The 27711-nt window shown below is 49.7% G+C and overlaps 3 protein-coding genes and 1 pseudogene across 3 annotated transcripts in view; all 4 read left to right on the top strand.

Moving 5' to 3' along the window:
• The window catches only part of LOC141192248 (uncharacterized), a 231437-nt gene that overhangs the window by 38303 nt on the left and 165423 nt on the right, over window positions 1–27711 (top strand). The window lies entirely within an intron of this gene.
• The window catches only part of LOC141192267 (uncharacterized), a 73595-nt pseudogene that overhangs the window by 38299 nt on the left and 7585 nt on the right, over window positions 1–27711 (top strand).
• Window positions 12201–13318, top strand: LOC141192256 (oocyte zinc finger protein XlCOF29-like). The gene is made up of 3 exons (XM_073661756.1): window positions 12201–12608; window positions 12716–12817; window positions 12947–13318. Exons 2-3 carry the CDS (start codon window positions 12740–12742, stop codon window positions 13160–13162), a joined length of 294 nt encoding a protein of 97 aa, XP_073517857.1. The 5' UTR covers window positions 12201–12608; window positions 12716–12739; the 3' UTR covers window positions 13163–13318.
• The window catches only part of LOC141192298 (oocyte zinc finger protein XlCOF29-like), a 303763-nt gene continuing 288297 nt past the window's right edge, over window positions 12246–27711 (top strand). Inside the window, exon 1 of the mRNA XM_073661794.1 lies at window positions 12246–12281. The gene's annotated coding sequence lies outside the window, so the exon portion shown is untranslated. The remainder of the gene's footprint in view (window positions 12282–27711) is intronic.

The raw sequence follows: 27711 nt of genomic DNA, 5'->3' as shown, positions 1-27711 counted from the left end.
CAAATGAGCTTTAATGGGGATAAATATAAGGTAATGCACTTGGGCAAAGGAAATAAAATGTATAATTATATACTTAATTGTAAAACACTGGGCAAAACTGTCACTGAAAAAGACCTGGGTGTATTGGTGGATAACAAGCTCACGTTTGGTGGCCAGTGTCAGGCAGCTGCTGCAAAGGCAAATAAAATAATGGGATGCATTAAAAGAGGCATAGATGCTCATGATCATAATTATACCTCTATACAAGTCACTAGTGCGACCACACTTAGAATACTGTGTACAGTTCTGGTCTCCGGTGTATAAGAAAGACATAGCTGAACTAGAGAGGGTACAGAGAAGAGCAACCAAGGTTGTTAGAAGACTGGGGGGTCTGCAATACCAAGACAGGTTATTACACTTGGGGTTAGTTAGTTTGGAAAAACGAAGGCTTAGGGGTGATCTTATTACTATGTACAAGTATATGAGGGGACAGTACGAAGACCTGTCTACTGATCTTTTTACTCTGAGGCCTGAGACGGGGACAAGGGGGCATCTTCTACGTCTGGAGGAAAGAAGGTTTAATCATAATCACAGACGCGGATTCTTTACTGTAAGAGCAGTGAGACTATGGAACTCTCTGCCGCATGATGTTGTAATGAGTGATTCACTACTAAAATTTAAGAAGCGCCTGGATGCCTTTCTTGAAAAGTATAATATTACAGGTTATATATACTAGATTCCTTGATAGGGTGTTGATCCAGGGATCTAGTCTGATTGCCGTATGTGGAGTCAGGAAGGAATTTTTTCCCCAAGGTGGAGCTTAGTGTTTCCACATGGTTTTTTTTTGCCTTCCTCTGGATCAACATGTTAGGCTATGGGTTAAGTAGATGGACTTAGTCTTCCTTCAACCTTAAAAACTATGTTACTAGGTTACGTCTGGGCCAATAGAACCTCCGCACAACCCGTTCTAAAGTTTTATCCACGTCCAAATGGTCAAGACATGTGAATGGACCATGTTCATCTTTCTCCGTCTACATGGTCATGGTACCAACAATTGCTCCACTATTTCCTCTCTGACCTTAGTAACCCTGTACAATAAGTCCCCACTCAACATAAAATAGGGAAACCTGGTGTCAGCCCCTGGCTCTTGCACTATAACGTTTAAGACGGTTACATTATTGAATTCCTCCTTTAGAGTTAGCTTCCCATTCTGGGCAGACCCAACATTTTCGCCGGTCACCCCTAAATCTGATATGTTAGTCCCAAGGGTCACTACCTCGTCATCCCCCACAAAGACATAGAAGGGAAACTCGTCAGACTCTGAGTGTGGTGACAGTTCTTTAGGGGCGACCTGGCTCTTAATCGAGCAATGTCATCCTCCCTCAAAAGTCCCAAAACAAACAAAAGTTGTGACCTATAATAATGGGGTGCAGTAAGTCCTAGACCATGCCAATCTCGTAGGACTCAGTATCTGGGCACATTTCAATGTCCACTCTGGCCACTGGATAGTCTTTAGCATCCTCGTGAAAGCAATTGACTTCAACTTTCTTCCCAGGGATAAGCTGGAGAGGAAATGTGGCCCTCACGAGGGTCACCAAACTTCCTGAGCCTAGCATTCCAGTCACTAGCCGACCATTCCCCATTACAGGACAAGCTTGTGGCCCCTTGTTGTGCTGAAAGTTCGCACTGCAATCTGGATACACATAGTATGAACAGTGGCGACCCAGGCTACAGTCCATCTGCCTGCGTCGCCACAGTCCAACAGGGGGCTATATGGCCTGGGCCGTGACATTTCCAGCATATAATATTGCCAGCTGGGACTTTTGGCATAACTTCCACTGAGCCTTTCGACCTTGGACACCCCACCCCTTTTTGGGTCTCTGCCCCCTGTTGGGACCACCAGTGTGGAGTATGCTGCCTCCCCAAGGAACCATCGACCCGCTGATTTCTTTTGAACGTCTGACCAGGTCATCGGAAAGGATTGCACAAACTGGTAAATTACCACTTGCTCTACCATCTGCGCAGGGGTAGAGGACTTTGCCTGCAACCATTTTTGGACGTGGTTCAGCAAATCAAACATTTGGTAGCGAAGGGGTTTGTCACTGTGATATGCCCAGCGGTGGACCCTTTGTAACCTGACATTGTCACTCTCAAGCACGTCTTTTAAGGCTAAGTCATAGTAGGCCTTCTGGAGCTCCCCCGTTAAGTATGGCACCAGCATTTCCGCCTATTGCTCTAGCTAGAGTTTCTCCCTATCGGCGACCCTTTCAAAAATGGTCAAAAAGAACTGTATGTCATCACCCTTGGTCATTTTCTGCAGGGTTCTCCTTACCGCCTTCAGGATGGGAAAATCATCAGCTGACCTTTGAGTCGAATCTGCCGCCATGCCACAAACCTCTGTTGATTAAGCAGCTTATTTGGCTCCTGTTGCGCCAGCTGTTGGTACTGCTGCTACAGCTGGGCTTGTACCAGGTGTTTCACTAGGTTCTCCATGCTATCTGACGTTATTTTCTGGCTTATGGCTGCCTTCGCCCAGGGCATGCAGTACCTCTGTAGTAGTTACACGTGTTCCCTGGGAACGCTGCCCGCACTTCTAACACCAATTGTGGGAATGCTACTCACTTTGGTGCGTGGTTAAGTAACACAGGAACCGTTTCCATTTAAATGTCCTTGCTGGGTTATTGGTTCTTCAATAACCACGTCACAAGTATAGGAAAATAAACGGCCTTTCAATGCAGGCAAAACAAAGTAAACCGTTCCAACAATGGCACTTTAGAGACAGTCCAGAACACACAGGCTGGATAGTATCCAGTACACTGGCTCAGTTTGGAGATAACACACAGGAGGACTTCTTACCTCCACACACACAGACCACGTGTCAAAACAAACAGACTCCATTTTACCCTATGGATCACACCCAGGGGTGGGTATGTGGGCAGCCAGGCCTACCCATCTCTCAAGCTGCCCCTTAAACCCTGGTCCAGAAGCACAAAACAAGCCTCTTAGTACTATGTGCACTAGAGCAATACTCCAGGTTTACATCACAGAGGACAACCACCTCTGTGATACATACCTCCCATCAACTATGTGTCCGGAAGCCACCTTACATCATCTTAGGCCGAACAAGGAGTTAAGATCTGTCCACATGGCTTCTCTTACACATCAAATACACACACGGCTCCGCTCCGTGCACCTCATACACACACGGCTCCGCTCCGTACACCTTGTACACACACGGATCCGCTCCCTACACCTCGTACACACACGGCTCCGTTCCGTACACCTCGTACACACACGGCTCCGCTCCGTACACCTCGTACACACACGGATCCGCTCCCTACACCTCATACACACACGGCTCCGTTCCGTACACCTCGTACACACACGGCTCCGCTCCCTACACCTCGTACACACATGGCTCCGCTCCATACACCTCGCACACACACGGCTCTGCTTCGTACACACACAGCTCCTCTCCTTACATATCCTATACACACACGGCTCCGCTCCATACACCTCGTACACACACGGCTCCGCTCCGTACACCTCGTACACACACGGCTCTGCTCCGTACACCTCGTACACCCGCGGCTCCGCTCCGTACGCCTCGTAAACACGCAGCTCCTCTCCGTACACCTTGTACATGTGTCACCCTGACCTGGATGCCACAAGTGTAATTAAAGCTGTGTCTGAGAGCAAGGGGGAGGTTCTCTAGTCAGGGGAACATTAGCATGCAATGCCTCATGTCTCAGGCCAGTAGGGGGAGCTGGCTGCCCCTATAAAAGCTGGTACTGAGGGCAGGGTTAGAGAGAACTGGACGACCTGCCTCAGCACTGAGAGGTGTCCCAGAGCAGAGAGGGACAGTTGTGTTGCACCTAAGAGGAAGTGTGGCAGGAGGAGAGCCACAAGCCAGAGACAAGAGGCGAAGAGAGCCTGTCTTGGCAGAGAAAAGACTTAATTTTACCAGACTTTGGTGTCTGAGGCTGGAAGGATTCCACATCCCCCAGCAGAGAACCAGTCCACAAGGGACTGTACATTCCTTGGGCTAAGAAGCCTGGAGGCCCTGCCACAACCGAAGGGACCAGTAAAGCCGTACAAGGCTGGGAGCAGAAAGGAACCCACGTCGCAGGCCATACAGGCGAGAATACACGGAAAGCTCGGAAACGTGGGCTGTTACCCTATCAGGAGGAGATAGCCAGAAGGAGCGCAGAAAGCACGGTAGGCCTACACCCTCACCCTGACCAGGGCCAATTTCCCCGTTGCTCTCAGACATCCAGGTCCCCTACTAGCCGGGACTGTTTGTGGGTCAGTTTACCTGTTTAGTAAAGACCCTGGACTGCAACCTGTTGTCTGTGTGCTCCTTGTTCCTCCAGCACTATCAGCACTGGGACTCTCACTACCATCACTCCCACCATCCACTATACTGCCCTGGGGCCGCACTCTTCCCGTGGGGAGTCACACTACCATAGCTGCACACCTCATCAGTCCCAGCGGTCTGCATGCAGCGGCGGTTCCTAATAACCGCAAATCCACGGGTGGCGTATTCGGACATAAACATCAGCACATAAGGGACTACCACTGGCCTGACCACCCTGAGCCACGGAACCGGGTTTCCACTACTACTCCCACCGTTCCCCCTATTGCCCGGATCCGAGTGCCCCACGGCCCAGGGGGCGAGTCAGCTTTGGCGTAGTCGGCAGGATTTCGTGCCCGCAACCACCGGGTACTGCGTGCCTGAAAAAGACTTTTGTAACTTACCTGTGGCGAAGTTTCCCGCCGTCCGGAGTCGTTTCCCGCCATCCGGAGCCGATTCCCGCCATCAGACGCCATCTTGGACCGTTTCCCGCCGTCCAGAGTCGTTTCCCGCCATCCGGAGCCGATTCCCGCCATCGGACGCCATCTTGGACCGTTTCCCGCCGTCTTCCCGCCATCCGCGGCTGCTTCCCGCCATCGGACGCCATCTTCAGGACGCCGCGCGGGAAGAAGAGGGGCGTCGACGTCAAAACCGTGCGAGATCCGAAGCTCCGCCCCACGCACCGACGCTGCGCAAGGTCCTGGAAGGGAGAGAGAGCGACGCTGACGTCATCAGGACGCGACGCCAGGTCCTCGTCCATAGCAGCAGCAGCGGAGCCGCGGCCTACAGAAGAGGATCGTCGGAAGGTAGGCCACGCTTAACTAGGGGGGAGGAAGATGTCGGACACAGAGGCGCCCACTACCACCAACGGAGCTGCAGCAGCGGTGATGCCCTTTTCCCTGCCCTACATCCCTGGAGCGGCCTGGCTGCCCAAATACTCAGGGGAGCCCCATGCCCTAACTGACCTCAAGGAAAGGCTGTACAGTTTGTTCCAGGTTTACCCCCTGACAGAGGAACAGAGGATTAGCATACTAACGGGGCAGTTAACTGGCGCAGCCCAAAGGGAGGTAAAATCATGGCCCACTGAGGAGAAAAGGACTGTGAAGGGTATTCTGGCCCGGCTGCGGGGTACCTTTGATACACGTACCTCCGCTGAGATTAAAATGAGGTTCTATGGATGTAGGCAGCGGGCGCAGGACAGCATCAGAGACTATGCCCTAAATCTGCAGGAAGCCTTGAGGGCTATTCAACAAACTGACCCTGGCAGTGTGCAGGAAACCGATAAGCTGCTAACAGAACAATTCATAGAAGGTCTGCTGTCTAGCGCCCACAGGGCCCAACTGCGCCTCATGTTCTTTCAGAACCCCGACCTGACCTTTGCCCAATTTAAGGACAGGGCCATAAGGGTGCTCCGTGAATCTGCAACCAGTGGCGCTATAAACCCCCGGCGCCCTGCTATCACCTACCACCAGGAGGCGGCGCCCTCCTCGATGGACTCCGTGGAGGCTGATGCACAGGCCCTGAACCAAGCCCCGTCGAAAGATCTGCACCACCAAGTCCAGGAGCTGACCAGGAGCGTCGCAGCGTTGACCAGGACCGTCCAGGCGTTGCAAGTGGACCCGTCAAGACCCATCGAGCTGGCTTCAAGTCCGGAGGATGTCCCGTGGCGTCGACAGAGGAGGATCCCGTCGTTCCGAGGGAGGCCCACAGACCGCTACGCAGAGGATGGACAGCTCATTTGCCGTCGATGCAACCAGCCCGGACACATTTCCAGGTACTGTAATTTAAACGGGTCCAACCTGGGGCAGAGGGCCGACCCCCAGGCATAAGATCACCAGGCCATTATAATTGGCGTGATAAGTACGTTGGGGGGCGCCCGGTTTTACCCGTGGTGCTGGACGGTATCCCCATGAGCGCCTTGCTGGATACTGGGTCGCAAGTAACCACAATCCCTTATGTACTTTTTAAGCAGTATTGGACTGATGCTGATATCACACGGTATCCAGACAGTAACTTGAGCATCATCGCCAGTAATGGCTTACCCGTGCCGCAGATGGGGTTCAAGGAGATGACCATTAAAATTGGTAAAGTTGAACTGCCGGCACAGGGAGTGATTATTGTGGACATTGACCATCATGAAAGTCACCCTAAAATAACTGTGGGTACTAACGTAATTGAAAATTGTCTTTCAGAGGTAATTGTAATTCTACAACAGGTGGCGGTGAATGCTAGTTCCAGCCAACAGAGGGTCCTCAACAAGGAGATAAAAGCCCTGATGAGACGGCAGCAGGTAGAATTGTCTGGTGGTGAGATCGGTAGCGTAAGACTCAGTGATCCATTCCCCATTTCCATGCCTCCCAAAAGTGAAATGATGATCTGGTGTCGGACTGCAATCGGGTTGAGAGGTAGAGACTACCAAGCCATGGTAGAACCCGTGTACTCAGACAGCAGGCCCACCATTTTGACAGCCCGGGGGGTGGTTGATGTCCGTCATGGGAGGGTGTCCGTCCGCATCCTCAACATTGGGGAGAGGGAAGTACACTTACCCAGGTACGCTACACTCGCCAAACTGTTTGTTGTCGAACACCAAGCTATCAGGGCCGTGGAACCCTTGCCTCCATCTCCTCAGGCGGAGGGTAATGGCTCCCAGAAACAAAAGGAGGACTGGTGCCAGAAACTCCACGTGGGTGCTGACTCCACTCCCCTGCACCAAAAACAAGGAGTCTACCGGGTGGTACAGGAGTACGAGAGAGTCTTTAGTAAGCACCCGCTAGACTTCGGCAGAGTAAAAGGGATAGAACACCACATCCCCACAGGGAGCCACCCACTAATAAAAGAGAGGCACAGACCTGTACCCCCTGCACATTATCAGAACGCCAAGGGTATGCTGCGGGAAATGAAAGAAGCTGGGGTCATTAGAGATAGCTGTAGCCCCTGGGCAGCCCCCTTGGTTCTGGTGAAAAAGAAAGACGGCACCATGAGAATGTGCGTGGACTATAGACAAATCAACCGTATCACCCACAAAGACGCATATCCGCTGCCTAGAATAGAGGAGTCTTTAGCCGCACTAAAATCTGCTAACTTCTACTTTGGACCTTACTAGCGGGTACTGGCAGGTTCCTGTGGCAGAGGCTGACAAGGAGAAGACCGCCTTCACCACCCCGATGGGACTGAGCGAATTCAACTGTATGCCTTTCGGGCTCTGCAACGCACCAGGGACCTTCCAGCGGCTGATGGAATGCTGTCTAGGGCACCGAAACTTCAAGACGGTCCTCCTTTACCTGGACGACGTGATCGTCTTTTCGAAGACCTACGAGGACCATCTCAAGCACCTGGCCGAGGTGTTCGAAGCCCTGGCAGGCTATGGCCTGAAGGTGAAACCATCGAAGTGTCACCTGCTGAAACCAAAGGTCCAGTACCTAGGGCACGTGGTAAGTGCGGAAGGAGTAGCCCCCGACCCTGACAAGGTCACGGCAATCAAGAGCTGGCCAAGCCCCTCGAACATCAAAGAGGTGAGACAGTTTCTCGGGTTGGTAGGCTACTACCGAAGGTTCATCCCCGGGTTCACTAAGATGGCAGCTCCTATGTAGGACCTCCTGATCGGACAGTCTAAGTCCAGGAGTCAAAAGCCACCCTTCAAGTGGGATAAACCGGAAGAGGAGTCCTTCCGCCAGCTAAAGATGGCCCTCACGGGGGATGAGATCCTGGCCTACCCTGATTACGGCCAGCCTTTCATTCTCCACACAGATGCCAGTAATGTGGGACTGGGAGCCGTACTGCCGTACTGTCCCAAAACCAACAGGCCAGAGAACGGGTGATCGCATACGCCAGTCGGAAGCTGAGGCCCACCGAGAGGAACCCGGAGAATTACAGCTCCTTCAAGCTAGAATTCTTGGCGGTGGTGTGGGCCGTGACGGAACGCTTCAAGCATTACCTGGCCTCCGCAAAGTTCACCGTGTACACGGACAACAACCCGTTGACACACCTGGACAATGCAAGACTGGGTGCCCTGGAACAGCGGTGGATGGCCCGTCTCTCCAACTATGACTTCGTGATCAAGTACCAGGCAGGCAAAACCAACGCGAACGCCCTATCAAGGATGCCTCACTTACCTGAAGGTGACGAGGACCCAGAAGAGCTGGAGGAGGTAGAACTCCCCGCGTTTCACCGGTATGGAGCCGCTCAACACTCTCACCGCGTGAAGGAGGAGGATCTAACAACTGTGATGATGAATCCCCTACCTCACCACAGCTGGGCCAAGACCCAAGATCGTGACCCTGCAGTCCGCCTGGTGAAAGATCTGCTGACCCGGGAGGACGCCCGCCTAGATCCAGATGCCCCAGAGGAAGCCAAGCAGCTATGGAAGGAGAAGAGCAAGCTGTTCCTCTACGAAGGCAAGTTGTGCAGAAGGATTGTTAACCACCGGACGCACGAGCTGACCTGGCAAGTCGTGGTCCCAAGGCGAGATGCAGCTATGGTCCTGGGGGCTTACCATGACAGAGCGGGGCACTTCGGTTGGAAGAAACTGGAGTTCCTGCTAAGAGGAAGATTCTTTTGGGTCGGCATGAGAGGAGCAGTAGAAAAGTGGTGCAGAGACTGTGGCCCTTGTCACCTGAGGAGGAAGGACCGCACCAGCCAGAAGACACCCTTGAGGCCCATCATCACCACGCAGCCTCTTGAGCTGGTAGCTCTGGACCACGTCAAATTGGCTCCCAGCCGGTCAGGATACATCTATGCCCTGACAATCGTGGACCACTATTCCCGTTTTCTAGTGGTGGTCAACGGTAAAGGACTTGACAGCCCAAACAGCGGCCAGAGCCTTCCAGCAATACTTCTGCCGTCCACACGGGTATCCGGAACAGGTCCTGACAGACCAGGGTCCAGCGTTTGAAGCTGAAATCTTCCAGGAGTTCTGCAACCTCTATGGCTGTAAGAAGATTCGTACAACGCCTTACCACCCCCAAACCAACGGGATGTGTGAGAAGATGAACAATATAGTCATTGATCTCCTGAAGACGTTGCCCCTGGAGGAACGCAGCCTGTGGCCAGAAAAACTGCCGGACCTGATAGACCTATACAACAATATCCCGGTGAATGCTACAAACTGCACCCCGGCTTACCTGATGCGAGCTAGACCAGGTAAGCTGCCCGTAGACCTGGAGATGGGAGTCCTAATACCTGAGGACACCTCCCCGGATGCGGACTGGGATACGGAAAGGCAACTGCAGTACAAGAAGGTACAGGAGAGTGTGGAGAAGAGCCTGGCCCAGGTGAGAGAGAGGCAAGAAAAACTCTTCAATCAACACGCCCCTGCTGGTCCCCTAGAACCTGGTGAGCAAGTTCTAAAGCGGAAGAGAAGGCTACATAAGTTGGACGACCAGTGGGAAAGGGAACCCTACACCGTACTGCAGTCTGATCACGACAACCCGAAGGTGTGCGTAATCACCAAGGACGGAGGAGAAACCACTAGTGTCGTCTCCAGAGACCACCTCAAAAGGTGCCCCGAGCAACTCCGTAGTGCAGAAGAGGATCAGAGTGACCTTGAACCCGCAGAGGACAAGGAAGAAATGATCAGCACCGTTCTCGGAGAGTTCCCTCAGTCCTGGACTCGCATAAATGATGCCATAGTGGTACCCGTCCTGCATTTCCTGCAACCGGTCCAGCAACAACCAACACCAGAGCCGGAAGGTGAAGAGGAGCAAGCGGTTCCAGAGGCAGAAGAGCCTGTTCCAGCAGCCCAGGAGAGTCAACCCTCTGCTGACAGTGAGCCTGCCATGCCTGCGGTAAGCCAAAGAACCCGCAGACAGCTGCCTGCCCTACCTGTACACCCAGCTGGTAGCTGTACCCCTAACGCTAGTGGGGAAAGCCAGGTTGGTCCACCACCAGACAGTGGGCTACGTAGGTCAACCAGGAGCACAAAGGGACAGATACCCGCTCGCTGGAGAATATAGAGTGTACTAAAATTGTAAATAACCCTGTTGCAAAATGTTGAAATGTTTGTAAAGTTACCTGCATGTTTATTAATAGTGTGTTTCAGTTTCTTGCAGCTACCGTAAGGACTCAAAGGTTATGGACTTTTTATAACCGGGACCTTGTATGGACTGCGTTCGGAGCTTAACCCAGGAATGAACTAAGACTGTGAAGGACTTGGGGTAGGACAGACCCCCACCTGGTTAAGGCTCCCCGTTGTGCTGGTGATATGGACACCCGGTCACAGGCCACACTGTGACCTTAAGAACTCAATTTGTGTGTCGTCTGTCTATTAATGTTTTATTGTTATGCATATTGTCTTTGTTTATTGTTTAGTCCCGGAGTACTAAATTTCACTAGGGGGGAATGTGTCACCCTGACCTGGATGCCACAAGTGTAATTAAAGCTGTGTCTGAGAGCAAGGGGGAGGTTCTCTAGTCAGGGGAACATTAGCATGCAATGCCTCCTGTCTCAGGCCAGTAGGGGGAGCTGGCTGCCCCTATAAAAGCTGGTACTGAGGGCAGGGTTAGAGAGAACTGGACGACCTGCCTCAGCACTGAGAGGTGTCCCAGAGCAGAGAGGGACAGTTGTGTTGCACCTAAGAGGAAGTGTGGCAGGAGGAGAGCCACAAGCCAGAGACAAGAGGCGAAGAGAGCCTGTCTTGGCAGAGAAAAGACTTAATTTTACCAGACTTTGGTGTCTGAGGCTGGAAGGATTCCACATCCCCCAGCAGAGAACCAGTCCGCAAGGGACTGTACATTCCTTGGCCTAAGAAGCCTGGAGGCCCTGCCACAACCGAAGGGACCAGTAAAGCTGTACAAGGCTGGGAGCAGAAAGGAACCCACGTTGCAGGCCATACAGGCGAGAATACACGGAAAGCTCGGAAACGTGGGCTGTTACCCTATCAGGAGGAGATAGCCAGAAGGAGCACAGAAAGCACGGTAGGCCTACACCCTCACCCTGACCAGGGCCAATTTCCCCGTTGCTCTCAGACATCCAGGTCCCCTCCTAGCCGGGACTGTTTGTGGGTCAGTTTACCTGTTTAGTAAAGACCCTGGACTGCAACCTGTTGTCTGTGTGCTCCTTGTTCCTCCAGCACTATCAGCACTGGGACTCTCACTACCATCACTCCCACCATCCACTATACTGCCCTGGGGCCGCACTCTTCCCGTGGGGAGTCACACTACCATAGCTGCACACCTCATCAGCCCCAGCGGTCTGCATGCAGCGGCGGTTCCTAATAACCGCAAATCCACGGGTGGCGTAGTCGGACATAAACATCAGCACATAACGGACTACCACTGGCCTGACCACCCTGAGCCACGGAACCGGGTTTCCACTACTACTCCCACCGTTCCCCCTGTTGCCCGGATCCGAGTGCCCCACGGCCCAGGGGGCGAGTCATACACACACGGCTCCGCTCTGTACACCTCGTACACACACGGCTCCGCTCTGTACACCTTGTACACACACGGCTCCGCTCTGTACACCTTGTACACACATGGCTCCGCTCCGTACGCCTCGTACACACATGGCTCCGCTCCGTATGCCTCGTACACACGCAGCTCCGCTCCGCACACCTCGTACACACACAGCTCCGCTCCGTACACCTCGTACACAGGCGGCTCCACTCCGTTCACCTCGTACACACGTGGCTCCGCTCAGTACACCTCGTACACACACGGCTCCGCTCTGTACACCTTGTACACACACGGCTCCGCTCCGTACACCTCGTACGCACGCGGCTCTGCTACATCCACACTGTAAACCCCTCCTGACCCCACACATAAACTTCAGCTCATCCAGCACCATGACAACCAGCACAGCAGAGTCCTGCATCCACTGAGGCCCCTGATCATGTGACCCCTGACTCCTCCCCTCCTGTGACCTCATCACAGGTCCTATGCCCACAGAGCAGCCATATATGTGGTGGCGGCTCTGCAGGTGGAGGTATGTGGTGGCGGCTCTGCAGGTGGAGGTCGGTGCCGTCTCCATTACTCTCTAGCAGGATTCGGCTTTGGTCTCTTGGACGTCGTCTTCTGCTCGTGTTCTTCATGTAATGAAGGATCCTCCAGACGTCTCCAGCAGCCGCTCCCTGGATCACACGCAGCACATTGAGGCCATTAGTGAATGATCCTTTTCCTTTTCTCGTTAATGTGAAGAAATGAGTTTGTTGTGAAATCGCCCAGAAGTGAGAATCTCCCTAATAACAGACGGAGTCCTGTGACCCCACTATAACACATGTCTCCAGCCTCAGAGCAGAGCGTGGCCTGACAGGACTTTGGGGTCTTATCTGCTGTTTCAGGTCACTTCTTCTAACTGTTTTAGAAACCTGAAGGGGTTAAAAGAAGTTGAAAAAACTGAACATGTGAACAGCGAGTTGTTTTTACATCATTATCTTCCATCTTCTAGAAAATTTACCTTAAACCTTAGTGGATGGATAAAGACAAGAAGAAGATGGCGGAGAGGATATTACACCTCACCCTAGAGATCCTCTTCCGGCTTACTGGAGAGGTGAGAGATTCTGATGACGTCACATTACATCATTCTTATCTATGGGAAAAACAGATGGACAGAACTGGAGAGGTGAGGACTCTGGAAATGTCTGTAGTGAGATTTATTAATGTGTCTCTCCATAACCAGGATTACACAGTAGTGAAGAAGACCTCTAGTGAGCGCTGTCAGGACCCTGTGTCTGAGGGATGGGGAAGACCCCTGAGCCCAATCACAAGGCCTCCACCTCACCCCCTGATAAATGAGGACATGAATGACCAGAAGATCCTAGAACTCACCTACAAGATGATTGAGCTGCTGACTGGAGAGGTGACACTGCTGGGACATTATACAGTAATGCTATGAAGGGATCGGGGGGGATGACGGTATCATTGTATGTGTCAGGTTCCTATAAGGTGTCAGGATGTCGCCGTCTATTTCTCCATGGAGGAGTGGGAGTATTTAGAAGGACACAAAGATCTGTACAAGGACGTCATGATGGAGGTTCCCCAGCTCCTCACATCACCAGGTAATAGACAGGACTAAACACACACGGCCTATAATTGTCTGTATGTAAAGAATGAATTCAGTCCCTGTATGTGTTTCCTCCAGATCTATCCAGTAAGAGGACAACACCAGAGAGATGTCCCTGTCCTCTTCTTCCACAGGACTGTAAACAAGAAGATCCCAATTTTCTTCAGGATCATCAGGTAGATGGAGATAAGATGTCATGAGATCTCCCCTATGATGTGTAGACGGCTGTGAAGGTCTTGTGCTCAGTCTTGTTTTATCCACTAGTATTATATGGTTTATACTTGTGTAATGAGAACGGTGGAGATGGCAGGATTAGAGCTGATCATAGATGTGACTTCTCCATCTGTCTGTGACTTTTACAATATTTGTTTCAGGGTGAAGATCTGACCCATACTAATACCACAGAGACATATGTGAGGGATGATGAGTGGTGTAAAGAGGAGATTCCTACATATGACCACCCAGGTGAGTAGTGACCACTAAATGCAGAGAAGTCACAGATCCTGTGGTCATTATATTATGAGTTTGATCACACAATTAATTGACGTGCATTTTACTTGCAGATAGATTTGATGCATAACAAAAAAGCTTTTTTTTTACACCTTCTTTGATTAACGCATTTTGGTAGCAAAGTTTCAGTGGTTAAATGTAATTTTATTTGCTGCAGAAAGGCGCCATGTCTCCAATTGTAATATAGTTGTGAGTTGCCAGATTACAGCTGAATGTCAAGAAGAGAGCCGGGTCACACACAGAAGTCAGGCAGGTGGATATCTAAGCTGGAGAAGCCAAGGTCAATATCTAGCAGCAGTACACGTCCCTGAAGAGCAGTCAAGTGAAAAGCCAAACCGTTTTGAGGTCAAGAAGAAGTATGTAGTCCGATCAGGAAAGGGTTTATAAGTAAAGATGCGTGAACTTGTTCGGAAAACGTCCGCCAATCTCAAAGTCGACACGAACATGGCACATTCAGATTCGTGGTCGGACCCCCGCGCATTTTCCTCAAAATCGGCAAAATTCGGCCAAAGTTTGGTAAATGATAGAGTTTCCACTAATGCTTTTGTTAGGACTTTGTCTAGGATAGTGGTTCTGTATGATGTGTGGGGATGACATGTTTGATGAGGGGAGAGGAGCGGCAGACTGTTATCCATTTTTTTTTGTTGTTTATTAACTTAATGTGTGGAGATTCCAGCAGCCAATCAGGGTGCAGAAACCATCCACAACGTCCAGAAACAAGGGCTTGTGTCATTGGCTGCCGAAGCCACATGTCCCTCACCATATAAAAAGCAGACATGTGGCTTTGGCGCTATTTTGTCAGTGTAACAGCATAGTGAGGCTGCTGCTGGAAGTAGTCATTTCGTTAGCTAGGCGGTTTTTTGTCAGCTAGTTCAGATAGATAGGATCTTGTGTCAAATCGACCTTCCAGCAGATCAATCCTTTGTGCTAGTTGTGTGGTCCGACCAGCAGTCCACATTTCCGCTTCTAAATCCTTTGTGCTAATTGTGTGGTCCAGACAGCAGTCCACATTTCAGCATTTAAATCATTTGTGCTAATTCTGTGGTCTAGCCACACTATCTCAGCAAATAATTACTGATTGTTATTTTAGTGACAGGTGACTGACAGGTCTGGGTCTAGGGTTGTGAAACAGCTGGTTAAAAGAGGGGAAGGGTACATCCAACATGAGTGGGGAAAGCAAGGTCGTGGTGGAAGGGGGAATAGGCTTGGTGTTCGAGGTGTATGTGTATCCAAAGACAACTGACAACTTCTGTTACTGGACGGACTAGTCCACTCCCTTTCTTTGGCAGTCGCACAGCAATGCGCCTTGTAGACCAGGCCAGAAAGAGCATGTCCTCCAATAGATGGCAAGCACTGCATCAAGTGTCCTCTTCCTCCACCTTAACATCACACACAGTACAATCCTCAGAGATGGCACCCCAATTATCCTTGTTTCCCCCCACGTCACAACTCTTCAACCGTCCAACTGACTGTCCGAAACCACAGATGGGTGAGTCTGCAGAGCTGTTCACACATTCAATTCCATGGGCATCAGAGGTCTGCTCCAAAGGTTTACAGACTCAAGAGGAGGAAAGCATCTGCACTGATGCCCAAATTATTTTTCAGTTGGATCCGGGGCCGAACGAAGTAGGGTCCAAGCAGAATCCAGGCCCTCGTCACCAGACGTTAACCCCTGGGGGTGGAGGTGATCCTGATGAGTACGGACTGTACTGTGCTGTCAGGGCAGGAAGAAGAGGAGGGGGGGACTCTCGGGGCAAGGAGTGGGAGAATAGAATGGATAATGATGAGGTTCTAGATCCTAATTGGTGTAAACCCAGAGGCACACAGCTGAGTAGTTCAGCAGAGATGATGGAGGAGGAGGAAGACGAGGAGATTACCTTGCAGCTTCAGGCACAGACACGGAGTGGTGCAATCACGACAAACACTGCATCCTCAGCCACAGCTCTGGCTGTGGCCAGCAGTGGTCGCGGGTCTGCAGTTTGCAGGGGCAGCAAGGGTTGCCTATCCTGGGCCTTTTTTGAGACCTCAAAGGATGACCAAACTCACGTTATCTGCCAACTTTGTAAAAAAACAATTCAGTTGAGGCAAAAATTCCAATAATTTGACTACTATAATAATAATAATTTAATAATTTTTATTTATATAGCGCCAACACTTTACAATTAAGCGGGGGCATGTACAGACCATAAATTCAATACAATTTAAGACAGTTTAAACAATTACATTAGGAGTGAGGTCCCTGCTCGCAAGCCTACATTCTACAAGGAAATGGGCAGACACAATATGTGAAAAGTGCTTCTTATTTCAGGTCTGTCAATTATAATAAATAGGGATTTTCATATAAAGCTGTATGATCCGGTCATGCCAGTATGTTTAAGTTCAATACTCAAGTACCGAGTAGGGAGCAGATTCTGAAAAATATTTAGAAGGAGGGAACAGGGGAAAGTTAGTTTACTGAGTAGTTAAGGTGGTGGGCTTGTTTAAATAGATGGGTTTTTAAAGCGCGCTTGAAGACATGGGGGCTAGGCATCAGTCGGATCGCCTGGGGTAGTGCATTCCAGAGGACTGGTGCAGCGCAAGAGAAGTCTTGGAGACTTAGGTGGGAGGTTCGGATTATGAGGGATGTTAGTCTTAGGTCATTTGTAGAATGGAGGGCACGTGTAGGCGATAGGCAGAGATGAGAGAGGAGATATAAGGCGGTGCAGAACTGTGGAGAGCTTTGTGGGTGAGAGCGATGAGTTTATATTGGACCCTGTAGCGGATGGGCAACCAGTGTAAAAACTGGCACAAGATGGAGGCATCGGTGAAGAGGCTCGACAGAAATACGACCCTGGCTGCCGCATTCAGGACGGATTGGAGAGGAGAAAGTTTGGTAAGAGGGAGACCGATCAGAAGAGGTGTTGCAGTGGTCCAGACGAGAGTGAATAAGAGTGACAGAGTTTTAGCAGTTTGAAAGGTGAGAAAAGGTCGGATTCTGGAGATGTTTTTAAGATGCAGGTGACAAGATCAAGTGAGTGATCGGATATGGGGAGTAAAGGAAAGGATAGTGTCGAATATGACCCCAAGACAGCAGGCGTGCTGCTTGGGAGTTATGGTTGAAACCTCCAAGGTAATTTCAATGTTAGGTATAGGTAGGTTAGTAGAGGGGATAAACACAAGAAGTTCAGTTTTAGAGAGATTCAGTTTAAGATAGAGGGAGGACATGATGTTAGAGACAGTGGACAGACAATCCTTGGTATTTTGTATTAGGGTATGGGTGATGTCAGGTGAAGAGGTGTATAGTTAGGTTTCGTCAGCATAGAGATGATACTGGAACCCAAATCTGCTGATTGTTTTTTCAATAGGGGCAGTGTATAGAGAGAAGAGGAGGGGGCCTAGGACTGAGCCCTGCGGGACCCCGATAGTAAGGGGATGAGGAGAGGAAGAGGAGCCGTCAAAAGATACCGTGAAGGAATGGTCAAAGAGGTAGGAGGAGAACCAGGAGAGAACGGTGTCCTTGAGGCCAATAGAGTGGAGCATGGTGAGGAGGAGCTGGTGATTCACAGTGTCAAATGCAGCAGAGAGATCCAGGAGAATCAGCAGGAAACAGTGACCTTTGGATTTAGCTGTTAGTAGATCATTAGAGACTTTAGTTAGTGCAGTTTCAGTGGAGTGTAAGGAGCGTAAACCAGATTGTAGAGGGTCGAGGAGAGAGTTATCTGAGAGATAGCGGATTAGACGGGAGTGAACCAAGCGTTCCAGGAGTTTAGAGATGAAAGGAAGATTAGAGACAGGTCTGTAGTTAGCAGCGCAGTTCTGGTCCAGGTATGGCTTTTTAAGTAAAGGGGTTATGATGGCATGTTTAAATGAGGAGGGAAAAATACCTGAAGAAAGAGAGAGGTTAAATATTTTAGTCAGGTCAGTGGTGACCACCGGTGAGAGAGACTGCAGGAGATGTGAAGGAATGGAGTCACTGTTGCAGGTTGTAGGTCGAGAAGAAGTGAGGAGCTGGGTAACTTCTTCTTCTGTAACAGGCTCAAAGATGGCTAGTGAGCTTGAAGTGCGGCAGGGAAGGGGAACCAGGCACTGAGGAGATTGGGCTGAGATGTCCTGATGGATGTGGTTGATTTTTTTTCTAGGAAATAAATGGCCAGATCTTCACTGCTGAGGTTGGTGGTGGGGGCTTGTGCTTTAGGTTTCAGCAGGGAGTTTAAGGTTTCAAAAAGTCGTTTTGGATTGTTGGACAGTGAAGTGATGAGAGTGGTGAAGTAGGATTGTTTGGCCAGAAGAAGGGCAGAGTTATAGGTTTTGAGCATGAATTTATAGTGGATGAAGTCCTCTGCTAAAAGATTTTCTCCACTGACGCTCAGCACACCTTGAGCAACGCTGAAGAAAGTGTGTTTGCATTGTGTGGCAGGGCTGCCTTTGTCTGTGTTGGGTCTTTCTGTGTGTAGAAGGTGCTGCTTCATCTAGGGCGCTCTTCAGTGTATTATTGTAGTGTGACAATGCTAAGTCCGGGCAGGAGAGGGAGGAGATGGGGGCTAAAGATGTGTGGAGATTGTCCATAAGCTGCTGGGTATTAATGGTACGTGTATTCCTATAAGTGTGGTAAGTGGGGGTGTCCCGGGTGAGGAGACAGTTCTTGACAGAGAAGGAAAGAAGGTTGTGGTCCGAGAGCGGGAGAGGGGAGTTATTAAAGTCATGCAGCGAGCAGAGACGGGAGAAGACCAGGTCCAGAGTATTTCTGTCTTCATGCGTAGGAGAATTAGGTAATTGTGAGAGGCCGAATGAGGAGGTTAGAGAAAGTAGATGAGAGGCAGATTGGGAGAGGGGATCATTGATGGGGATATTAAATCTCCCATGATGATGGTGAGGATGTCACAGGATAGAAAGTGAGGAAGCCAGGTGGCAAAGTGATCTAGGAAATGGCGGGAGGAGCCTGGAGAGCAATACACAACCGCCACTCGCAGGGAGAAGGGTTTGAAGAGTCTGATGGTGTGCACTTCAAAGGAAGGAAACATAAGTGAGGGAACTGGGGGGATGACCGGGAAAGCACATTGTGGTGAAATCAGACCAACACCTCCACCCTGTCTATTCTCAGGTCTGGCGGTATGTGAAAATTTCAGCCCACCAAATGAAAGAGCAGCAGCTGCGGTGGTGTCTGAATGCCGGATCCAGGTTTCAGTAATAGCCAGAAGGTTAAGGGAATTAGAGAGGAAAAAATTGTGAGTGTAAGTTAGTTTGTTACACACAGACTGTGCATTCCAGAGAACACAGTGGAAAGCAATAGAAGAGGGCATGCACTGAATGTTAATAAGGTTAGCAGGGTTTCTATAGGCAGCTGGAGGAGAGTGGTGTATGCTAGTGGAGGGAGGCCCAAGATTGGGGGAGATGTCGCCAGCGACTAGTAGAGGGAGAAAAGAGCGAAGGTGGTGCAATGATTTGTATGAACGTTTTGAGTGCTGTATGGAGGTATGGAGATAGTGGATGGTTTGGAGTGGGTGAGAAAGGTCAGTAGAGCCTCAGTGTTATACATGGTAGAGGGGAGAGAGGAGGAGTTGATATGCAGAGAGTGCACAGAATGTGTTTAAAGGGCGGGCGAGATGTGAGAAAGCAGAGGTTAAAACAAGTAAGAAGCAGATTGCTATGACGAATGCATAATGCAATACAACTGATCAAGAAGCAGCATGTATGTATGAATATCTCATGCACCTTACCTGTCTCCTGCCCTGTCTAACTGCTGTTGTATAACTGCTTATTAAAAGCACTTTAAGCTATTGCACTTAAAGTCTGTTGCACGTGTGACCCAGCATGCGTGCTATCCTGAACCAGAGCTGAATATATGTATGAACTGGCACATGCGCGATCAACATGCGTTAGTTAGAATCTCACTATGCTAAAATGCGGACTAGCGGGCCTCGCCAACCACCGGCCGCCCCATCAACCACATCTGCTGCTTCTTCCTCCTCCATCACCGTGGCAAGTGTTCTCACACAAGTCTCCGGCCGCAGAACCTCCACTTGTTTATCCGGTACAGTCGGGGTGAGTGAGTGCCCGTCAGCTGTTACGGAAGTGGACGTGCCTGCTGTTTTTCACCGATCTCAGACACCAAGCACACCACATCCTTCTCAATTCACCATAACATCTCTGCCTGTACCTCACTCACAGTCCAGCAGTTTGTCGTGTTCACCCTACACCACCCTCTCAGCACAGCAGCCAGTCCTCGGTCCCGCAGTTGTAGTCAGGTAAAAGATTGTTTCCTCCTACACATGCCAAAGCTAAGAGCTTGAACTTCACCATCTCCAATCTGTTGGCTACGGAAATGCTGCCTTTCTTACTGGTGGATACAGACGGTTTCCGAAATCTGATGGCCATCGCAGTCCCCCCAGTACCAGCTGCCCAATCACCATTACTACTCTAAGAAAGCTGTGCCTGTGCTGCAAAAGCATGATGCATACATCACCGGTTCCTTGAAAAAAATCTATGTCTGCCAGGGTACATTTCACCACAGACGCCTGGACGAGCAAGCATGGCCAGGGGCGTTACATCTTGCTGACTGGGCACTAGTGACTCTGGTGGCTGTGGGGGCAGGCAGGGAAGGGTTTGCTCTACAAGTCTTGGAATTCCCAAGGTTTGCGGGACAAACCTCTGCATGTAACACTGCTTCTCCCTCCTCCATCTCCTTTAGGGCCTTCACCTGTGCCTTAAACCTATGCCTTAATGAGACCCGCGTTCCAACAGTGGACAGAGAATACCCTCAACTGCGTACTGCGCAGCCAGGGCTAACCCCAGTCAGGCAGTGTTTAAATTTATATGCCTTGGAGACCACAGTCACACAGCTCAAGAGTTGTGGACAGCTATCCAGGCCTAGTTTGAGCAATCGCTGTCTCCACTGACCTTGGAGCCAGGAAAGGCCGTGTGTGATAACTGTGTGAACCTAGTGGCGGCCCTACGCTGGTGCAACTTCACACATAGGCCGTGCATGGCTCATGTCCTCAACCTGGTGGTAAAGCAATTTCTTCTCCAATATCCCAGCCTAGATGTGCTGCTGCAGAAAGCACGTCAATGTGTTCTCACTTTTGCAGTTCGCACCCCACGGGTCATCGACTTACATCATTACAGAGGTCTTTCGGCTTACTGGTTAACCGGTTGATATGCAATGTGCCAATATGATGGAATTCCACTCTGCACATGTTGCGACAAGCCTTGGTGAAGTATGTAATTTTGCATAGCCTGGGCCAACGCAGTACGGACGTGGTGCGAATCACGCTTGGGGAGTTGGCACAGATGAAGGACCTCTGCACCCTTCTGCATAGTTTCGAAATGGTTAGCGCTGAGTATGCCGTCATCAGTATCACTATTCTGGTCATCTACATGCTGAAGCACACATTGAATAGTCTGCAGGAGGAGGTGGTGGTCCCAGAGGAAGAGGAGGATGCGTAAAGGATAACAATATTTCTAAGTTCCGAACTGTCGTTGCACAGGCTGGTGCCATGGAAGGGTGGATTACAGTGATCGAGGGGTCTCATGATACCAGACAAACTGTTAGTGAAGGTGCAGGAACCGGCGAACAAATGGAGGAGGACGACGAGGAAATGGTGATGGGAACGCAACAGTCAGGAGATGAAGAGGATAATGATCCCCCCCCCCCCCCTCTGTTGTCCATGGTTGGTGGGAGGGGACAGAGGAAGCAACACATTATGGACTTGGACCTCATGGAAGCGCCCGACACATGAGCGCTTTCTTGCTGTACTATCTGCAACATGATGGCCGTATTGTTAGGATTAGAAATAATGCTGACTACTGGGTTGCTTGTTACGATACTGGAGTAGTACTGTTGGAAACCAGTGGCCAAAGGAGCACCAGCAGGAACAGCAAGCAAGTGGTAGTAAAAGTTCTTGGAAATAGCAAGAAGTTTGCAGGATACAATCCAGGGTGAATAGAACAGTCTGGGTAAGAATGTTCCAGAGCTGGAGACTGAAACTAGGCTAACAACTAGACACACTACTCAAGCAATGAGTGAGAGATCCATGTGGCTTTAAATAGGCCCAAACAGGAAACAAGATGGATTCCATAGATTCAGAATCTGCCATCTTGGTAAAGGGCAATTGCAGAACACAACAGCAGTCTCCTGTGGTAAGGAGTGAACACAATATTAAAGTGAACAATAACGGCCACTAGTGGTCAAACTGTAGAAGGGCAACAGAAATCCTGACATTGCCACTCCGTTAGATTCACGATACAAGAGTAAATTTTGCCAGATGCTTTTTCCTCTAGAAAGGGACACCTGCATGCTGGAGTATCGAAACACACTTGTAGACCATCTTAAGAGTGCTTTTCCCCAAGACAGCAGTGAGGCACACAATGTGCATCGCAGTTCTAGACTTCCAATCCTGGGAACGTCAAGTTGTCAACGCAAAAACATTAGCAGCAGCAGGGGTAAGTGGCACAGGCAATTTCTGTGAGTTGTTTCACACATTTTTTAGACCAGTTTGTTCACCAGCAGAACAGAGTACAAGTCTGACGCATAATGAACAACTGGAGAGGATGGTGCAGGAGTATCTCAAGCTCAATATCAATGCCATAAGAGGGGATTGGACCCTTTTGCATTTTGGTCTTCAAAAATGGAAGAGTGGCCTGAGTTCACTTGTCACGCCTTGGAGGTTTTGTCATGCCCGGCAGCCAGCGTTCTCTCAGAACGTGTCTTCAGCGCTGCTGCTGGTGTCATGACTAGAGATGAGCGTTGTTCGACTCGAACTGTTCGCCAATCTCAAATTCGAGCTGTTTTGGGCAGTGTTCGAGCCGTTCGGCGAACACGAACGATTTGAGAAAAATTCGGCTGTTCGAGGTTATGTTCGATAACTGTTCGTGCACCAAAATCATAACTGGATTTTTTCTCAGTAATGATGAAAATTAATGTTAATACGCAGTTTGAGTGTACAGCGGGGTGGGGGGAGGGGCAGGGGATGGATCTCTGCAGGAATAATGAAGATCTCCATTTTTTTTTCTCTTTCCCGCATTTACTGTGGGGAGGTGCAATCTGTCAGCCTATCAGCAGCTCACACACGGAGCGAAGTGCTTTTTTTCACACAAGCAAGGGCATGTGTCATTGGCAGTGTATGTCACATGTCCTTGCCCTATAAGACCAAGTCATTTTCCCCGTCGCCACCATTTTCTCACTGCTGCAGCTGCGTGTTAGACGGCACCGCTGTTGCTGTGTGCGCTATACCTTGTTAATTTCAAGCCAATTTTCGCACAAATCTACAGATAGCTTGGGAGTAGGGAATAGTTGTGATTGCAGTCCTTTTAAGGACTAGGTTACAGCATTTCCTACGACTTTTATCAGGCAGGTCTGTGCTCTTAAATAGATAGATTGTGGGAGTAAAGACTAATTGTAATTGCAGTCCTTTTCAGGACTAGGTTACATCAGTTCCTATCAGTTTTTGCCAGGCAGGTCTGTGCCAGTGCTGTGCAAGTTTTTTTCACAGCATTTGGCTGAATCTAGCAAAGCTAATCCTTTTTGGCCTATTGCAGAGTGTGTTAGTCAGTGGAGTAGCCTATCTGTGTTGCAAGATATACCACCTGTGTATAGAATACCAATTTTTTTACTGCACCTAGTGAAGTAAAATCTTTTGGGCATAGCATCATTCTATTAGTCCATCTATACTGACCTCCATCAGGTTGCAAATTGAATATAATTTTTTTCTGCATCTAGCTCTGAAAAAATATTTGGCCTTCTAGCAGTGTGTGGGACTTTCTCTATTAGTCCATCTGTACTGACCTCCATCAGGTTGCAAATTAAAAATAATTTTTATCTGCATCTAGCTCTGAAAAAATATTTGGCCTTCTAGCAGTGTGTGGGACTATCTCTATTAGTCCATCTATACTGACCTCAATCAGGCTGCAAATTAAAAATATTTTTTTGTCTGCATCTAGCTCTGAAAAAATATTTGGCCTTCTAGCAGTGTGTGGGACTTGTTCTATCAATCCATCTATACTGACCTCCATCAGGTTGCAAACTGAATATAATTTTTTTCTGCATCTAGCTCTGAAAAAATATTTGGCCTTCTAGCAGTGTGTGGGACTTTCTCTATTAGTCCATCTATACTGACCTCCATCAGGTTGCAAATTCAAAATAATTTTTTGCCTGCATCTAGCTCTGAAAAAATATTTGGCCTTCTAGCAGTGTGTGGGACTTTCTCTATTAGTCCATCTATACTGACCTCCATCAGGTTGCAAATTAAAAATAATTTTTTGTCTGCATCTAGCTCTGAAAAAATATTTGGCCTTCTAGCAGTGTGTGGGACTTTCTCTATTAGTCCATCTATACTGACCTCCATCAGGTTGCAAACTGAATATAATTTTTTGTCTGCATCTAGCTCTGAAAAAATATTTGGCCTTCTAGCAGTGTGTGGGACTTTCTCTATTAGTCCATCTATACTGACCTCCATCAGGTTGCAAATTGAATATAATTTTTTTCTGCATCTAACCCAGACAATAGTTTTGGCCTAATACCACAGTTTGGCCACTCAGCTCTGCTCGGTTCCCATCCATTGTTTTTTTGTGCAAACAACTCCAGAGTTGTGAATTAGTTAACCACCAAAATGAGTGGAAAAAGGCCTGCTGCTGGTGGAAAGGGGAATAGGCGTGTTGGGAAGGGGAAAAAAGGTTGTGTCCATGGGGTAGGTGTTAAAGCAACAGTAACATCTGCAGAAGAAAGACCATCTTCCAGCCAAACTAAAATGTCTACTTCTTTTAGCGGACAATGTGATAAGATCCCTTTCTTACGGCCACGCCAATCGCTACAAATTCCAGATGAGGCACAAAAACAGCAGGTGCTTCAACGGATATCAAGTGCTCCTTTAAGTGGGCTCACCTCCACATCAACTTCAACATCACAAATACTCCAGTCCTCAAAGGTGTCACCCCAATCGCACTTGCTTCCTCACAGCTCCCAAATCTCCAGCTGCCCGTCTGAGTATGAGGTAGAACAGATGGTTGAGTCTGCAGAGCTGTTTACTCATACTATAGCCTGGGAATCAGAGGTCGACTCCAGCGCTTCTGTGAATCCAGACGAGGAAATGATCTGCACTGATGCCCAGAATCTTTATGAGTCGGATCCAGGACCAGACGCAGAAGGTTCTGACCATAATGTAGACCCTCATTCCCAAACTGTAACTCCTGTTGGTGGAGACAATGAGGAAGACGATGATGAGACTCAAATACCTGATTGGAGCGACAACTTTAGTTTTTTGTCAGGGCAGGAACAGGTTGGCTCTGAGGACGACGGGTGTGATAACGCACAGGGTGATGATGATGAGGTTGGAGATCCCACTTACTGTCAACCAACAGTCAGCCAAGAGATGAGGTCAGCAGAGGAGGTGGAGGAAGATGCTAGTGACGACGAGGTCAGGTTGCGCCTTCCTGGACAGAGACGTAGTACTGGAAGCACGTCAACAACTGCATCCTCAAACACAACTCTGCCTCTCACCACAAGTCGTGGTGGCTCTTCAGGTCGCATGGGTGCTAAGCCTTGCATAGCCTGGGTATTTTTTCAGATCGATAAAGATGACCCAACTCGTGTTATCTGTAACATTTGTCAGCAAAAGCTAAGTAGAGGCCAAAAAATACATAGTTTGAGTACTTCATGCATGAACCGGCACATGGACATGAAGCATAAGTTGCAGTGGGAAGCTCAGTGTGCTACAATGCGGCCTAGCCGGCCGGGCCAACCACCGTCTGCCATATCTTGTGCATCCGCGGCCTCTTCATCCTCTGTGACTGGGGGGACAGCAGTCACACCTGTTTTGGGGCGCAGACCTGCCACCTCTTTACCCGCAACAGCCAGCGTGATTGGCAGGTCATCATTTTCTTTGCAGGTGGTAACACCAGCTGGTGTTGTGCGCTGTCCGACATCGATAGCACCACCTTTGGATCAAGGCAACCTAACATGTCCGCCTGCATCTTCCTCACAGACCGGCAGTTTGCCGGGGACACCCTTATCAACCCCGTCTAAGCACAATAGCCAGCCCTCGGTCCCTCAGATGTGGACAAGTAAAAGACCATTTCCTCCTAGCAATGAGAAAGCTAAGAGGTTGAATTTCACCATCTGCAAGCTCTTGGCTACAGAAATGCTGCCTTTCCGCCTGGTGGACACAGAGGATTTTCGAGACCTTATGTCCGTCGCAGTGCCCCAGTACCAGATGCCCAGTCGGCACTACTTCTCAAAGAAAGGTGTGCCTGCGCTCCACCAGCATGTCGCACACAACATCACCGCTTCTTTGAGAAACTGTGTGTGTGACAGGGTGCATTTCACCACAGACACTTGGACGAGTAGGCATGGACAGGGGCGTTACATGTCGCTGACTGGGCACTGGGTAACTATGGTGACAGCAGGACAAGGGGCTGCTGTCCAAGTCTTGCCGTCCCCACGAGTTGTGCGTCAATCCTCTTTATGTCAAAGTTCCTCCACTGCTTCTGCCTCCTCAACCTCCTCTCGGTCTTCCACCTGCACCCAAAGCCTGTCTGGTCATGCCACAAGCTTTCTAACTGCGCAGAAGGGATCCTGCACACCTCCTTACTATGCTGGCAGTAGGGCTCAACGTCATCAGGCGGTTTTTACATTGAAATGTCTGGGAAATGTGAGTCACACAGCTGAGGAGTTGTGGTCAGCTCTGGAGAACCAATTTCATGAATGGTTGTCTCCACTGGACCTGAAACCAGGGAAGGCCGTGTGCGACAATGCTGCAAACCTGGGTGCGGCCCTTCGCCGGGGCAATGTCACACACGTGCCTTGTATGGCTCACGTGTTGAACCTGGTTGTCCGGCAATTTTTAGCCCACTATCCCAGACTAGATGGCCTTTTGCAGAGGGCACGGTCGCTGTGTGCTCACTTCCGCCATTCGCATCCCGCAGCTCAGCGACTTACATCTCTACAGAAGTCGTTGGGCCTGCCACTTCACCGGCTAAAATGCGATGTGCCTACCCGGTGGAATTCAACTCTGCACATGTTGCAGCGACTGTGGCAGCACCGACAAGCCCTGGTGCAATACGTTCTGACGTATAGCCTGGGCCAACGAGATCCAGAGGTGGGGCAAATCACGCTGGAGGAGTGGTCTCAGATCAGGGACCTATGCACCCTTCTGCACAGTTTTGAAATGGCGACGAAGATGTTTAGTGCTGACGATGCCATTATCAGCATGACTATTCCGGTGATTTACATGCTGGAGCACATGTTAAACAGAATTCGGAGTCAAGTGGTGGCACAAGAGGAGGTGGAGGAAGTAGAGGAGGAGGAGTTGTATGCGGAAGGGCTAACATCTGCAAGGTCCAGACGGTCGGCAGCACCAAGGCGGCAGGCATGTGAGGGTGGGGGAGATGGTTTGACCAGGGCGCATGGTAGCAGCCAAACTAGTGAGGAAGGTGCAGGAGCCCAGGAAGAAGTGGAGGACGAACTGATGGAAGACTCATCAGATGAGGGAGACCTTGATCACATTTCTGTTGTGCGAGGTTGGGGGGAGAGGACAGAGGAAGGAAGCATGATTGTTACCTCGCCACCAACACAACAGGGACTTGGTGCTCCTGGATGCGCAACACACATGAGTGCCTTCTTGCTGCACTACCTGCAACATGACCCTCATATTGTCAGAATTCGAAGTAATCATGACTACTGGGTTGCCACACTCTTAGATCCCCCAAACTTTTCGATCAACCTTTTCATTTTAATAAAGACCAAAAAAATGGTCATTTTTGCAATTATAAGCATTAGCAGGTTATTAGAAACTGAAATCAAACAGTTTTCAACTCAAAACTTTATTCTAGGTGATGTTACATTTTCACATAGGACCCCTTGTTCGAAAGGAGCTTCTGAACTCTCTCGTCCATTGAATTTG

The sequence above is a fragment of the Phyllobates terribilis genome, unplaced genomic scaffold (genome assembly GCF_046119375.1).
Source record: "Phyllobates terribilis strain yellow unplaced genomic scaffold, ASM4611937v1 Scaffold_56__1_contigs__length_8794411, whole genome shotgun sequence".
NCBI classification, from domain to species: Eukaryota; Metazoa; Chordata; class Amphibia; order Anura; family Dendrobatidae; genus Phyllobates; species Phyllobates terribilis.
The sequence above is the reverse complement of the archived record's forward strand: the minus strand, read 5'-3'. Positions and strand labels throughout refer to the sequence as shown.

What these genes read in the sequence shown, in the direction of transcription:
- LOC141192256 (XM_073661756.1), top strand. Translation starts at nt 12,740, where the DNA reads ATGGATAAAGACAAGAAGAAGATGGCGGAGAGGATATTACACCTCACC. An exon ending in TCTTCCGGCTTACTGGAGAG is followed by an intron (nt 12,818 to 12,946) that starts GTGAGAGATTCT and finishes CTCCATAACCAG; the next exon opens with GATTACACAGTAGTGAAGAA.